At 48.0% G+C, this 16,155-nt stretch overlaps 1 protein-coding gene, 1 long non-coding RNA gene and 1 other non-coding gene across 4 annotated transcripts; 1 reads left to right on the top strand and 2 right to left on the bottom strand.

Annotated features, from left to right (window-relative positions):
* Positions 1-8,076: 8,076 nt before the first annotated feature.
* On the bottom strand, positions 8,077-11,241 carry LOC118990163 (uncharacterized). Its single transcript, XR_005067174.1, has 2 exons — positions 11,016-11,241; positions 8,077-8,414 (listed from the first exon to the last, which is right to left on the bottom strand). It is a non-coding gene; the product is annotated as an uncharacterized LOC118990163 (long non-coding RNA).
* On the bottom strand, positions 8,088-8,251 carry LOC118990242 (U1 spliceosomal RNA). Its single transcript, XR_005067188.1, has one exon. It is a non-coding gene; the product is annotated as a U1 spliceosomal RNA (small nuclear RNA).
* An 18-nt stretch (positions 11,242-11,259) lies between the features above and the next one.
* GBA1 (glucosylceramidase beta 1) lies at positions 11,260-15,814 on the top strand. Of its 2 annotated transcripts, XM_037050584.1 has the most exons (11): positions 11,260-11,403; positions 11,959-12,046; positions 12,260-12,451; positions 12,572-12,718; positions 13,018-13,151; positions 13,365-13,537; positions 13,733-13,970; positions 14,281-14,505; positions 14,901-15,064; positions 15,437-15,553; positions 15,645-15,814. In XM_037050584.1, the coding sequence occupies exons 1-11, from the start codon at positions 11,377-11,379 to the stop codon at positions 15,748-15,750; spliced, it is 1,611 nt and encodes a 536-aa protein (XP_036906479.1). In that variant the 5' UTR covers positions 11,260-11,376; the 3' UTR covers positions 15,751-15,814. The 2 variants fall into 2 exon arrangements, with proteins under 2 accessions (XP_036906479.1, XP_036906480.1); XM_037050585.1 differs by lacking the exon at positions 12,260-12,451.
* Positions 15,815-16,155: the final 341 nt, after the last annotated feature.

Raw genomic sequence — 16,155 nt, forward strand, 5'->3', positions numbered from 1 at the left:
GAGAATGGATTGGAGGACAAAAGTAGAGGTTACAAGACTGAGAGAGATGTTTCTGTAGTCTAGGAGATTAATAATGGGGAGAAGGGTACAGGGCGAGGACAGAGTAGAGAATGAGCCCCATGGGAATATAAGGCTAAAATAAAACAAGCAAAAGTTTCTCAAGTTAAAAAAGGAGCCCCAGCCCTGGCTGGCATAGCCCAGTGGATTGAGCACAGGCCTGTGAACCACACGATCGCAGTTCGATTCCCAGTCAGGGCGCATGCCTGGGTTGCGGGGGTTCCTGGCGGGGAACACACAGAGGCAGCCATGCATTGGTGTTTCTCTCCCTCTCTCCTTCCCTTCCCCTCTAAATATAAATAAATAAAACCTTTTTTTTAAAAAAAAGGAGCCCCAGATTCTGGGAGGAAGGGGTTCCATTTACGGAGAAAGAGGACACAGGAGGAAGAACAGGTTTGGCTGGGGGAGATGGTGGTCTCATGACGGTCCTGCTGATGTGTCTGTGAGACACCCGGAGGAAAATTCTGGTGGTCAGAGTCAAGACTGTCACACAGTCAATCCCAGGAGGAAGATTGGGATTGGAGGTGGATATTTGGGCACCAAAAGCAACTAGAAGAGAATCAAAGCCATGGAGTTGTCTCTTTGGACAGAACATGATGTATAAGAGAAGACCTAGGATAAAACCCCAAGGAACACGCTCAGACAGAAATATGTGAAGCCTACAAAGGAGAAGGAATGGGAAAAAAGTGGGAGAACAGACCTAGCCGGTGTGGTTCAGTTGGTTGGAGCATTGTCCGATAAGCAATAGGTTGCAGCTTTGACCCCTGGTCCAGGCAAGGGTGCGTGAAACCCCCCCAGTTTGGACACGTACAATCCCTGGTCTGGGTGCAACCAGTCAATGCTTCTCTCACATCAATGTTTCTCTCCCTTCCTCTCTCTCAAAAAGCAAATGGATGCCCTGGCTGGTGTGGCTCAGTGGACTGAGTGCTGGCCTGCAAACCAACAGCTGCTGGTTTGATTCCCAGTCATGGGACATGCCTGGGTAGCAGGCCAGGCCAGGTCCCCAGTTGGGGGCATGAGAGAGGCAACCAATCAATGTACTTCTCGCACATCGATGTTTCTCTCCCTCCTCTCTCTCTAAAAATAAATAAATAAAATCTTTAATTTAGAAAAAGGCAAATAGAGGGAAAATGTCCTCAGGTGAGGGTATAAAAAGAAAAATGGGAGGACATCCAGCCAGGAGAGTGGAGTCATAGAAACAAAGGAGAATACTTCAAGAAGGGAGGGACCAAGGCAAGAGTTTTGGAAATGAGGCCCTGGCTGGTGTGGCCTCAGTGGATTGAGTGCGGGCCTGCGAACCACACGATCGCAGTTCGATTCCCAGACAGGGCACATGCCTGGGTTGCAAGCCAGGTCCTGGTAGGAGACATGTGAGAGGCAACCACACATTGATGTTTCTCTCCCTCTTTCTCCCTCCCTTCCCCTCGCTAAAAATAAATAAGTAAAATCTAAAAAAAAAAGAGTTGTTTAATCAGACTAACTTTATAGTGGTAATCATTGTATAGTACATACATAGATCACATCATCACAACACACACCTTAAACTTAAGGTGTTATATGTCAATAATATCTCAATAAAATTGAAAAAGACTTGCTTAATCGGATGGATTTAAGGGTGAAGCCACGCCCTAAGGGACAGAGAAGGTCTAGTCTCACTGGAGAAAGACGTCCTTTTTGGTGTCAGTAATCAGGAGGAGGGGTGTGTCTTCTGATCAGAAACCAAATGGAAAGGACAGGTTCTAGGTTGATTGGTAAGGTTTATTCATTCATAGATTTAGTAAGTATTTTTGAGCACCACCTCTCTGGTGTGCATGGAATGAGAAAGTATCTCTTTGACTTGACCATGAAGGTACCAGTGGAACTGAGAGGGGCATCCATCCTCCTTGGAGAGTTGGTCTCCAGGGCAGGAGTTTTCTGTCTGAGCCAAGCCTACAGCACGGCAAAGGGCTGGCAGAAGTGGGATCAGAATTCTGCCAAACTATTTCTCAACTCCTGCTTTTGCTAATATTTATTGCCCAGTTGTCCTCCCTTGGTGTTTAGCTAAGTCTTTTAAAAGTGTGCAACAGGACTTCCGGCCAAGATGGAGGCATAGGTGGAAATACTGTACCTCGTCACACAACCAAGTTTAAAGACAACAAAGATTTAGAAACAAAAACACAACCAAAATAGACAGAAAATTTAACTGTACAGAAGTCCAACAACAACAAACCATTCAGCCAGACTGGTAAGAGGGGTGTAGTCAGGGGCTGGGGGAACAGGGTTGCACAGGAAAAAGCCGCCTGACCAATCCAGCCCACAGGAGGTGGTTGGCAGATCCCAGGTGTGGGGTGGCAACAGGCAGACCCAGTGAGGGTGCAAGGCGGCTGGCTGACCGCAGTCACACATTCACATGCAGATAAACCAGGCAAAGGAACAAGCACTGAGACAGACCGCACAAACCAGGGACCCAGCAATGGGAATTAAAGCCTAAAAGCACTGATTGGAAAAATTTATAGGGGTTGAGGTACCAGGAGAGGCTCCCAGCCTCACAGGAGAATTTGTTGGGGAGACCCACAGGGTCCTAGAGTGTACAGAAGCCCACACACCCAGAAGCAAGCACCAGAAGGGTGCTAATTTGCTTGTGGGAAGTGGAGAGGGGACCGAAATCCAAGAGAGAGCAGAAAAAACGTCATTGCTCCCTCTTGGACCACGTCCCCACATACAGTGTCACAACCCAGCGACCTGGGTTGCCCCATCCTGGTGAACACCTAAGGCTCCGCCCCTCAAACATAACAGGTGCAACCTGACCAGAAAATTATGGCCCAAATGGAAGAACAGATAAAAGCTCCAGAAATAATACAACTAAGTGACCAAGAGATAGCCAACCTATCAGATGCACAGTTCAAAATACTGGTGATCAGGATGCTCAAAGAATTGGTTGAATTTGGTCACAAATTAGAGGAACATATGAAGGCTACACGAAATGAAATGAAGCAAAATGCACAGGGAACCAATAGTGATGGGAAGGAAATGGACTAAAATCAATCGAGTGGACCAGAGGAAGAAAGAAATGACCAAACAGAAAAGAATGAAGAAACAAGAATTCAAAAAAATGAGGAGAGGCTTAGGAACCTCCAGGACATCTTTAAACGTTCCAACATCCGGATTATAGGGGTACCAGAAGGGGGAAGGAAACAGCCACGATTGGAAAACTTATCTGAACAAATAATAAAGGAGAACTTCCCCAGTCTGGCAAAGGAAATAGACTTCCAGGAAATCCGGGAAGCTCAGAGAGTTCCAAAGAAGTTGGACCCAAGAAGGAACACACCAAGGCACATCATAATTACATTAGCCAAGATTAAAATGAAGGAGAGATCCTAGAAGCATCAAGGGATAAGGGGACAGTCACCTACAAAGGAGTACCCATCAGACTGTCAGCTGATTTCTCAAAAGAGACCTTCCAGGCAAGAAGGGGCTGGAAAGAAGTATTCCAAGTCATGAAATCCAAAGACCTACAACCAAGATTGCTCTATCCAGCAAAACTTTCCTTTAGAATGGAAGGACAGATAAAGTGCTTCTCAGATAAGGTCAAGTTCAAGGAGTTCATCATCACCAAGCCCTTATTATATGAAATGCTAAAGGGACTTATATAAGAAAAAGAAGATGAAAAATATGAACAGTGAAAGGACAGCAAACACACAGTTATTAACAACCACACCTAAAACAAAAGCAAACCAAGAGGACAGCTAGATCAGGAGTGGAACCATAGAAATGAAGAACACATGGAGGGTTAGAAACAGGGGGGTGGGAGGAGGAGAAGGGGGGAGAAGGCACAGAAAATAGCATAGATGGTAGGTAGAAAATAGATAGGGGGAGGGCGAGAATAGTGGGGGAAATATAGAATCTAAAGAACATGAGACACGTGGTTATAAACTAAGAGGGGGGAGAATGGTGGGGGGAGGGAGTGTGTGGGTGGAGGGGAATGAAGGGGGGGAATAGAACAACTGTAATGGTATAATCAATAAAATATATTAAAAAAGAAAAAAGAAATGTGTGGTTGCCTCTTGACTGCCCCTCACTGGGGGGACCTGGCCTACAACCCAGCCATGTGCCCTGATTGGGAATTGAACCAGCAACCCTTCGGTTTGCAGGCTGACACTCAATCCATGGAGCCACACCAGCCAGTGCTGTTTTTCAGGTGTTTTTTTTAAATTTATTTATTTACCTTTAGAGGGGAAAGGGAGAGGGAGAGAAACATCAATATATGGTTGCCTTTTGTGTGTCCCCTGCTGGGAGTTGGCCTGTAGGGAACCGGCCTGAAACCCAGGCATGTGCCCTGACTGAGAATCGAACCACAATCCTCTGGTTCGCAGGCCTGTGCTCAATCCACTGAGCTACACCAGCCAGGGCTCTTTTTTAGTTTTTTGATGGCATCCTTTGAAGCACAAACACTTTTTGTTTTGATGAAGTCCACTTTACCTTTTTTTTCTTCTGTCACTTGTGTTTTAGAATCATACATAAGAAACCATTGCCTGTGAGATTCTGTACTTTTCACTGTAATAGAATGAGATTGTTAGAGAACCTTGGCAGGTGGTAGGATTTTTTACATGTGGGAGGGACATGACTTACTGAGAGGGTGGACTGTGATAGAGTGCCTTCTAGCTGGCCCCAAATGATCCCCACCTCCTACTGTTCACACCTTTGTTTAGTCCTTCCACCACATTTATGGGAAAAGCATGCATAACCAATAGGATAGTATGGAAATGATGATGTGTGACTCCTGAGGCTAGGACACCATGGCTTTTGCCTTGGTCTCTCTTGAGTCACTCACTGTGGAGGAAGCCATCTGCCATGTTGTGAGGACACTCAAGCAGCCCTATAAATAAGTCCACATGATAAGGAACTGAGACCTCCTGACAACGGCCAGCCCCAGTTGACCATCTGTGTTAGTTAGTGGTGCATTTTGGAAGCAGAGCCTCAGTCCTGTTGATGTCTGTAGCCCTGGCCAATGTCTTGGCCACAGTTTCGTGAGAAACCTCCAATCTGCACTGTTCAGCTAAATCTGGACTGACACCCCTAAATTCCTGACCCACAGAAACTAGGTGAGATAATAAATGTCTATTATTGTTTTTAAAAAATGAAAAAAAACACTAGTGCTTAATCTGGACTTCCGCCAAGATGGAGGCGTAGGTGGGTGGAAACACTGTGCCTTCTCCCACAACCAAGTTTGAATACAACAAAGGTTTAGTAAACAAAGATGCAGCCAAAAAACAGAAAATTGAACTATACGGAAGTCCAACAACAACGAACCGAACCGTTCAACTGGGACCGGTAAGAGGGGTGGAGCCAGCAGTGGAGTGAGGTCGGGCAGGAAAGATCCCCCTGACCCAGGGGCGCAGGCAGCTGGGGTAGCAGCTCAGACCCAGTGAGGGTGGGGGCAGGCTGACCGCGGTCACACATTCGTGCATGCAGATAAACCAGCAAAGGAGTGAGCAGTGAGATGGACCGCACAGGCCCCAGCAGGCGAACCCAGTGAGTGCACAAGGCAGCAGCAGGCTGACCATGGTCACACATTCGCGCACAGAGGGACAGACCAAGTGGCCCCGGCAGTGGGAGGCAGCAGAGGGAACCACCATTGCTTTCCTTTGACCCCATCCCCACATACAGTGTCAAAACCCAGTGCCTGAGTTGCCCCACCCTAGTGAACACCTAGGGCTCCGCTCCTCATAGGTAACAGGCACGAACAGACCAAAATATGGCTCAAGAACTCAAAGCCCCAGAGTCGATAACTCTAAGCAACCAAGAAATAGCCAGCCTCTCAGATACACAGTTCAAAATACTGGTCATCAGGATGCTGACAGACTGGTTGATTTTAGTCACGAATTAGAGGAACACATGAAGGCTAAACTAATTGAAATGAAGGGAAATGCACAGGAAACCAATAGTGATGGAAAGGAAACTGGGACTCAAATCAAGGGAGTGGTCCAGAAGGAAGAAAGAAACAATGAAACAGAAAAGAAGGAAGAGACAAGAATTCAAAAAAATGAGGAGAGGCTTAGGAACCTCCAGGACATCTTTAAACATTCCAACATCGAAATTATAGGGGTACCAGAAGAGGAAGAGGAACAGCCACGAGTGGAAAACTTATCTGAACAAATAATAAAGGAGAACTTCCCCAGTCTGGCAAAGGAAATAGACTTCCAGGAAATCCAGGAAGCTCAGAGAGTGCCAAAGAAGTTGGACCCAAGAAGGAACACACCAAGGCACATCATAATTACATTAGCCAAGACTAAAATGAAGGAGAGAATCCTAGAAGCAGCGAGAGATAAGGGGACAGTCACCTACAAAGGAGTTCCCATCAGACTGTCAGCTGATTTCTCAAAAGAGACCTTACAGGCAAGAAGGGGTTGGAAAGAAGTATTCCAAGTCATGAAACCCAATGACCTACATCCAAGATTGCTTTATCCAGCAAAGCTTTCATTTAGAATGGAAGGGCAGATAAAGTGCTTCTCAGATAAGATCAAATTCAAGGAGTTCATCATCACCAAGCTCTTATTATAGCAAATGTTAAAGGGACTTATCTAAGAAAAAGAAGATAAAAAATAGGAACAGTGAAAGGACATCAAACTCACAGTTATTAACAACCACACCTAAAACAAAAGCAAACCAAGAGGACACCTAGATCAGGAGTGGAACCATAGAAATGAAGAACACATGGAGGGGGCCCTGGCTGGTGTAGCTCAGTGGATTGAGCGCGGGCCTGTGAACCAGAGGATCGAGGTTGGATTCCCAATCAGGGCACATGCTTGGGTTGCAGCCCGGTTCCCTACAGGCCAACTCCCAGCAGGGGATGTAGGAAAGGCAACCATACATTGATGTTTCTCTCCCTCTCCTTCCTTTCTAAATAAATAAATAAAATCTTAAAAAAAAAAGAACACATGGAGGGTTAACAACAGGGGAGTGGGAAGAGGACAAGGGGGAGAAGGTACAGAAAATAGTATAGACAGTAGGTAGAAAATAGATAGGGGGGAGGGCAAGAATAGTATGGGAAATATAGAATCTAAAGAACTTGAGACACATGGTTACAAACTAAGGGGGGGGAGAATGGTGGGGGAGGTGGTGTACAGGATGGAGGGGAATGAAGGGGGGAATAGAACAACTGTAATGGTATAATCAGTAAAATATATTTTAAAAAACTAGTGCTTAATCTAAGGCCACAAAGATGTATTCCTATGCTTTTTTCCAGGAGTTTTCTAGGCCACAAAGATGTATTCCTATGCTTTTTTCCAGGAGTTTTCTAGTTTGAGCTCTTACATTTAGGTCTATTATCTAGTTTGCTTTAATTTTTTTTAAAGTATTCTTTTTTAAAAAGAATTTATTTATTTATCTTTAAAGAGGAAGGGAAGGAGAGAGGAGAGAAACATCAATGTGTGGTTGCCTCTCAAGAGTCCCCTGCTGGGAACTGGCCTGCAACCCAGGCATGTGCCCTGACTGGGAATCGAACCGAGATTGTGTGGTTTGCAGGCCCGCGCTCCATCCACTGAGCTACACCAGCCAGGGCTGTTTGCTTTAATTTTTAAAAAAGACTTTATTTATTTGTTAAAGAGAAGGGAAGGGAGGGAAACATTGATCAGTTGGCTCTTGTACGCCCCTAACCAAGGACCTGGCCCACAACCCAGGCATGTGTCCTGACTGGGAATTGAACTGTCAACCCTTTGGTTCACAGGCTGGTATTCAATTTACTGAGCCACACCAGCGAGGGCTAATTTGCTTTATTTTTAATTATGGAGTGAGGTAAGGGTCTAAGTTTATCTTTTTGCATGTACATGTCCAGTTGTCTCAGCACCATCTGTTAAAAATACAGTCTGCCCTGAATCATATTCCTTGTTTACCGATTCATTTCAGGACAGTAAGGAGTAAGTTAGGAAATGCCTGTAATGGAAAGGGGGCGTGATGCTGTTGGGCTGAGATCTCCAGGATAGGGAGAGTGGAGCTCAGAGACAGAAGCTGAGTCGGAGCCCTATCTGAAATCAAGCGTTGTTTTTTCCCCAGAGAGGAGAGCGTGAACACAGTCCCCCACTGCCATAACTTATGCAGTCCAGTTTCCCACATTTGGGAAAATCACAGGAGTTGGCACATCCGGAGTGCAATGGGTCAGCCTCGCCCCAGGAAAACCACCTTTGTGATCATGGCATCTCCCCTGCCAGGTAAGTGTGAAACCAAGCATCGTTGGCCAACTTGGGAGTTCTGGATTTTGTTTCATTATTGAAGTAATGTCCCTTGACTGATGCCTTTGGAGGACACAGATCCAGAAATGTTGCCAGGTAGCCAACACTTCAAAATCCAACTTGGCCTTCACCTTGGGCAGGTAGAACCCTCTGTAAAAATAAGGAACAATTTTAAAACAATAAAAAACAAGCACTGCAGGTCAACACTGCAGCTTTTGAAAATAACCAGCACCTCACAGTGTTTGGCACACCAGAGGCACTCTTTACATATATGATGTGCGTCACAGGACTCTGGGTATGAATCCAGTTTCCACCACTGAGTAGCCAAGGGACTTTAGGCAATTTAGTGACCTTTCAGAGTCCTTAGGTTTCTCATCTCTAAAATGGGGAAAATAATACTCTCTGCCTTGTGAGAATAAAATGAGAGTGAGGTAAGGGTCTGATGCACACAAGTAGCATAGAATAAGTATTCAGTAAACATTAGCCCTGCCCTGGCAGGTAGCTCAGTTGGTTAATGCATCATCCTTATACACCAAGGTTGTGGGTTTGATCCCTATTCAGGGTACATACCAGAATTAACCAATGGAGGCCTGGCTGGTGTAGCTCAGTAGATTAAGCATGGGCGTGTGAACCAAAGGGTTGCTGGTTTGATTCCTAGTCAGGGCACATGCCTGAGTTTTGGGCCAGGTCCCCAGTAGGGGGGGGTGCCAGAAGCAACCATGTTTTATTCCCTCTTTCTCTTTCCCGTCCCCTCTCTCTAAAAATAAATAAATAAAAACTTTAAAAAAAAAGATTTAACCAATGAGTGCATAAATAAGTAGAACAACAAATTCTCTCTCCCTCTCTCTCTTCCCCCTTCTCTCTATAATGAATAAGTAAAATTTAAAAAATAAGCACTAGCCCTTATTATAACCAACTTTATTTCAAAAGTAAAATATAAAAGTTCAAGGGCAAATCATGTGGTGAGAGAAATCTGTAAGATATGGCAGTATCAACTGGAAGATTTTAAACTGAAGGACAAAAAGGAAAAATAAGAGACTCACAAACACTCTTCCTACAGACTGAAAAGGGGAGGGGAAAGGGCCCTAAACCCAACAGAGCAGGCAGGGGCAAATGTACTACATGCTAAATGAATATTTGAGGAGTGAATGAACTAGAAGGAAGTATGGTATAGGTAAGGTATCACCTGCCCTCCTCCCAAGAATGAGCCTGCACATTATTTCCTGGAAAAACAGGAAGTCTGAATGGCACAGGTACTGACATAGTGATGAGGGTTCAATTTGGTTCAACAATTTGCCACCTATTCACTCCTTGTCAGGACATCTACACAGAATGAGTAAGACATTCCTTTACTGAACTTCATAAAGACTTAACTTATTACAGAATTTGATGCCCAGTAGCGTATTAGCCATACACACTATGGTACTTAAACCTCACAACACTCTGGCTGGTGTGGCTCAATAAATGAAGTGCCAGCCTGTGAACAAAAGGGTTGCCGGTGCGATTCCCAGTCAGGGCACACACCTGGGTTGCGGGCCACGTCTCCAGTGGGGCTACTCGAGAGGCAACCACACATTGATGTTTCTCTCCCTCTCTTTCTCCCTCTCTCTAAAAATAAATAAATAAAATCTTAAAAAAAAACACACCTCACAACAATTCTATGATGTAGGAGCTATCATTTCCCTTTTATAGATAAGAAAGAGAGGTTTAGAGTGATTAAGTCATTTATTGAAGGTCAAATAGCCATAGGAACCTAGAGCAAGAAAAGATCAATTTTGCCTGGAGTGTGTCTAGAAAGACTTCACTGAAATCACTTTAAAAAGACATAACAAGCAGTTACCGCACCTCCTATGTGCCAGGCATGCATTTATCTCACTGATTCCAGTAATGACCCCAAAAAGTGATGGTGTGGCCTCCATTTTACCAGTTAGAAAATGGGCTTGGAGGGCTGGAGTTGGTCCAGCCGTAACTGTGTCTCTCCCACTGAATCATATGTGATGTGGTTGCAACATCACAGACAATCCCCTTACTTGCTTCTCACATCCTCTGAGCACGTAGCTTACACAGCACTGTCCAGTTTCTGAACTACTTTATGTAACCTCCCTGTCTTGTGAGAAAAGCAATTAATACAACCTGGACCTGATGATGAAACAAGGGAGGCCTGGAGAAATGCAGTGTTGAGGACTTCCTCTCTTCGGTCCTGCCATTCCTCTCTCTGCCCAGGGCCCATCCTCCCTGCACTTCCCTGGTTAATGATCCCTGCCCCTTCTCCTCCATGAAGCCTTCCAGGATAGCTCCTTACCATGGAGCGCCCCTCCTTGCACACTTGTCACTGGTTTGTCTTTACCTGTAACTGTCTAAGTATCTGACTCCCCTGCTTCATGAGCCTCTATAGGGCGAAGATTGTTTTAAACATCTCTCAGTATTTGGGCTACACTATTTTGCACAGTGAACCTCTTTTTCTTTTTTTTTTAAAAGATTTTATTGATTTACTTTCAGAGAGATGCAAAGGGAGGGAGAAAGAGGAGAGAAACATCGATGTGTGGTTCCCTCTCATACACCCCCCCACTGAGGACCTGGCCTGCAACCCAGGCCTGTGCCCTGACTGGAAATCTCACCGGCGACCCTTTGGTTCACAGGCCAGCATTCAATCCACGAAGCTACACCAGCCAGGGCAGTGGACCTCTTTTATTAGTATCAACTTCATTAGTATTACTTTAACATTTTTTCTCATGAAAGCAATGTGCCTACTGTGGTTCCCATCCTCCAGAATTTGGTAGCCTCTACCAGTCCTCCACTCAGATCTTTGATCTAGATTTTTCCTAAAGTTGTCATCCACACATGCCTTCCAGAGTTTCACAGGGTGTATAATTACCAACAGCCCGGAGGAAGCCAGTAGCCCTTTACAAATATGGTTGCAGTTGCTTCACTTCCTGTACCATGTGACTCTCCCATAGTCATCACATGACCCATCCACTCTATTATGCCGGAAATAACCAGCACGACTGATAACCGTGTCTGCAGCTACCCAGGTACCTGTATCCCTGTTTTCATTTAGTGGACTCCCTGTCTCCTCTGAAGCTTGGGAACCCTGTAGTCTTCGCATCCGGTGATGGATCTTTCAAGTCCTTCCAGAGAGGTGAGTGGGCCAGAGCTCCGAATTGATCTCTGCTTCTGGAATCCTAGCCATCCAGGTTCTGGAATTCAATGAGTGACAAATTCTCCTCGAACTCAAGCCATCATGGCATTTTTATGGAGGGACAGGTCAAGGGAGAAATGGGTGGGGAGAGGAGAGGAGTAGGGTTCTGGTGGGATGGACAGAGACTATCACTAACAGAGCACTCATTGGGAAGGCTCTTACTAGCAGAGGGCCTCTTCTATCCCTAAGGTGGGAGCCCTGGCTGGTGTGACTCAGTGGATTGAGTGTGGCCTGTGAACCAGAGGGTCGCCGGTTTGTTTTCCAGTCAGGACACATGCCTGGGTTGCGGGCTGGGTCCCCGGGAGGGGGTGTGCAAGAGGCAACCAAACACTGATATTTCTCTCCCTCTCTCTCCCACTCCCTTTCCGTCTTATTTATTAAAAGTAAATAAATAAAATATTTTAAAAATAAATAAAGGTGGGAGATTAGGTTGCCCAGAGTAGTTGAGGGATGGAGAGGGGCTTGCCTTCCATGCCCTCCCCATTCTGTTCTCAGGAATGTCCCAAGGCCCTGGGAAGGGTAGGCTTCATGGCTACCAGACTCACAGGATTGCTTCTACTTCAGGCAGTTTCTTGGGCATCAGGTGAGTGAGTCAAGGAGGAGAGAGGTGGTACTTTGGTACCCTTCTGGCAGACTGGTGGCGGACTTCAGTAGGTGCTCAACAAATGCTTTTGAGTGACTGAAATGAACTTGAGGTGGGGGTCCAATGAGAGGATTTTGAAACCCATGTTCAGTCTCTCCTGACCAGTGTGCCGTCCCCCAGCTTCATCATTCAAGCCTTGCCTCTCCCTCCCAGGCGCCCACCCCTGCAGCCCTAAAAGCTTTGGCTACAGCTCCGTGGTCTGTGTCTGCAATGCAACGTACTGTGATTCTCTTGATCCCCTGACCCTGCCTGCCCCTGGCACCTTCACACGCTATGAGAGCACACGTAGCGGGCGCCGAATGGAGCTGAGTTTAGGGACCATCCAGGCCAACCAAACAGTCACAGGTACCCATACACCCTCTACCCCAACCCAGACTGGGGTCCTCCGGGAGCTGACTCAAGCCAGTGGTCACAGGGTTTCTCCCCTGTGCACTGACACCCTCGATTCCCTGCCTGTGTTCTCAGGGCTGTTACTGATGCTGCAGCCAGATCAGAAGTTCCAGAAAGTGAAGGGATTTGGAGGGGCCATGACAGATGCTGCTGCTCTCAATATCCTTGCCCTGTCGCCACCTGCCCAGAATTTGCTACTCAAATCATACTTCTCTGAAGAAGGTGAGGAGGAGGGGGTCCAAATGACGTGGTGCAATTGACTTTGACATGTCCCTTGATCCTGACTTCCACCCATCCCTGAGATTTGGGTCTTCTCTTAATGCTCAAATAAATAAGATTGCCTTACCCATCTGCCACTGAGTGGTCAGGGACCCGCAGGCTCAGGCCTGTGTTTCACCCAGGTGCCTGGCACCTCAGGCTCCAACACAGCAGCCCAGCCATAGTTTAGGACTGACGAGTGATCGGCCAGGTCCCACGTTCTTTTGTTGACTCAGACTTCCAGACCTTGGTCTTTTGTGCAGGAATCGAATACAACATCATTCGGGTACCCATGGCCAGCTGTGACTTCTCCATTCGCACCTACACCTATGCCGACACCCCTGGTGACTTCCAGTTGCACAACTTCAGCCTTTCAGAGGAAGATGTCAAGCTCAAGGTGAGCACTTTGGCTTCCTCAGGCTGTGGTGGCATTGATGCCCAGTGTTTGAAAAGCCTCAGGCTAGAAAAGTCTGCAGAGAGACAGAACTTGGCCCCTGTTTTTGTTTTGTCCTGGGGGTGGGAGGGCAGGAGGCTAGGCTTGACACACTGGTTGGGCCAGTCAGTCTGTGTTCCAACTTTGGGTGTCTCTCTCTTCACTACCTGTTTCTAGATACCCCTGATTCATCAAGCCCTAGGGATGTCCCAGCGCCCTGTCTCACTCATCGCCAGTCCCTGGACGTCACCCACTTGGCTCAAGACCAATGGGGCAGTGAATGGGAGGGGGTCGCTCAAGGGTCAGCCGGGGAACCTCTACCACCAGACCTGGGCCAGATACTTTGTCAAGTAAGGGAGCAGCAAGGCTGTGGGATGCGGACCAGCAGGGTCCGCGTCTCAGCCTGACCCTGCTCATCTCGCCTTTCTACCTTCCGTGCCTTTCAGACTTGGACCCCTAGCTTTTCCCTCCTCATCGGGCCTCCTATTCCTCAGGGTCTTGGTCCCCTTTCTTGGTCATGGTCAGATATACCCTTCTCCTGCCAGGTTCCTGGATGCCTATGCTGAGCACAAGTTACAGTTCTGGGCAGTAACGGCTGAGAATGAGCCTTCTGCAGGGCTACTTAGTGGGTACCCCTTCCAGTGCCTGGGCTTTACCCCTGAACACCAGAGAGACTTCATTGCCCGTGACCTGGGTCCCACCCTGGCCAACAGTACACACCACAATGTCCGTCTGCTCATGCTGGATGACCACCGCTTGCTGCTGCCCCACTGGGCCCAAGTGGTAAGGCCCAGGACCTCCATGGGTACCCCAGTGACTCTCAAATTCAGAATCCAAATGACTGGCTTCAGAGTGCCCTCCCTGCCTCAACTCTTGATTGGATTCTTAGAGCTCCCTGGGCTGGAGCCACCCCCTGGAGTGCTGGGGTGATGGTGGTCCCCTCTGGATCTCCAGGGTCCCATGGATCCCCAAGATTATTACTGCAACCTCCTCTAGTTGCATTCATCCCACTGCCCATTTCCCTGGTCCCCTAGTGACTCTTCCAGGTTCAGTGGCTCCCTTTTCCCAGCAGTCCTTCCTCTTCCCTGTACAGGTGCTGGCAGACCCAGAGGCAGCTAAGTATGTTCATGGCATCGCTGTACATTGGTACCTGGACTTTCTGGCTCCAGCAAAAGCCACCCTGGGGGAGACACACCGCCTGTTCCCTGACATGATGCTCTTTGCCTCAGAGGCCTGTGTGGGCTCCAAGTTCTGGGAACAGAGTGTGCGGCTAGGCTCCTGGGATCGAGGGATGCAGTACAGCCACAGCATCATCACGGTGAGCCACCTGTGTCCCTGTCGCCGAGCAGGCATCTGACCCTTCCCAGTCTCAGCAAAGGCTGATGATAGGCTCTCCTCTCCAACTTTTTCTTAGCTGGCTTGCTCTTAAGGACATTTGGGGATATCATGATTCCCTATCTTGCCTTCCCTTCACAGATCTATATGTCTCATCACCCTTTTTCTAAATGCTTGGGTCTCAAGCAGTTCAAGCTGCTTCAGATTTCTCAGCTTCTCCTGTGATATCCCCTTCCTCATACCCTCTCCTTAGATGTGGAGGATACAGAGCACCCCTCACGGGGCTGAGGCACTGCAGCCCACCTATCTGGTTAGCTACATTATCTGTGGAATCTACAGAGGCGTGGAACCTCTGTCTCTGCCCTGTTCCTGCTCTAGAATCTCCTCTACCACGTGGTTGGCTGGACTGACTGGAACCTTGCCCTGAATCCTGAAGGGGGCCCCAACTGGGTGCGCAACTTTGTCGACAGTCCCATTATTGTGGACATTGCCAAGGACATGTTTTACAAACAGCCCATGTTCTACCACCTTGGCCACTTCAGGTGAGTGAGTGAGTGGTGGGTGGGCACCCCCACTCCACACCAGGCCTAGTGTCTCGCACCCTGGCCTTACGTCACTGCATATGAGGAACAGAAAGGTATTTAGGGTGGGAACCTTGGGAGAGGCACGCCTACCCCTCTTGCACCATCGAGGCAGGAAGTGACTTGATGGCATCAGACAGACAACCCTGAGTGGCGATGCTGGGGCTGGGAGGCAGGTGGGCAGGGCATGCCAGCAGCCTCACTGGAGACCTCGGGAATTAGGGCAGAGCTTTGGCAAGGTTTAGGAGGGGATGGCTTCTGGGTTGATGGGAGCTACACTCAGGGCCAGAGGGGCTGGGATGGGGTCCCCGATGATGCCTGTTTCCACTTCAGCAAGTTCATTCCTGAGGGCTCCCAGAGAGTGGGGCTAGTCGCTAGTGAGAAGAACGACTTGGACACAGTGGCATTGGTGCGTCCGGATGGCTCTGCAGTCGTGGTAGTGCTAAACCGGTAAGAGGGGCAGCAGGGCCTTGGGACTGGGCCGAGGACAGGACGGTGGATTTGGCAGGGTCACACTCAGCTTCTCCTTCCCCCTCTCCAGCTCCTCCAAAGATGTGCCTATCACCATCAAGGATCCTGCTGTAGGCTTCCTGGAGAGTATCTCTCCTGCCTACTCCATTCACACCTATTTGTGGCGTCGCCAGTGATGGAGCAGATATCCAAGCAGACACCTGGGCTCAACCTGGGCATTAAAGGGACAGAGTCAGCTCACATGCTGTTTGTGGCTAAAGAGGGTACAGAGGGCTGGGGTGAGCTTAATTGACGTAAGCCCAGGAGCAGTGGTTTGGGTGACTCACTCTCCCCTCTAGCTGGTGCCAGGGCCTGGAGGTCCCTTGGGAAAGGACTGGGAAGCCTCAGTGCCATCCCCCCCCCCCCCCCCGACGAAACCCCTAAGCTTGTGTGTATGCTCTGTGCTGGTTGCTTGTGGAAACTGGGCCCAAGCCCAGGGTGAGCTCACTGTCTGTATTAACCCAAGATTGGGGTGGGGGGGATGGTAAGGAAAGGAAGAGACTAGGAAAGCTGGACCCAGAACTGAGGACTGTCTCTCCTGG

The sequence above is a fragment of the Sturnira hondurensis genome, unplaced genomic scaffold (genome assembly GCF_014824575.4).
Source record: "Sturnira hondurensis isolate 20B ecotype Veracruz unplaced genomic scaffold, ASM1482457v3 Scaffold0006829, whole genome shotgun sequence".
In the NCBI taxonomy this organism is placed as follows: Eukaryota; Metazoa; Chordata; class Mammalia; order Chiroptera; family Phyllostomidae; genus Sturnira; species Sturnira hondurensis.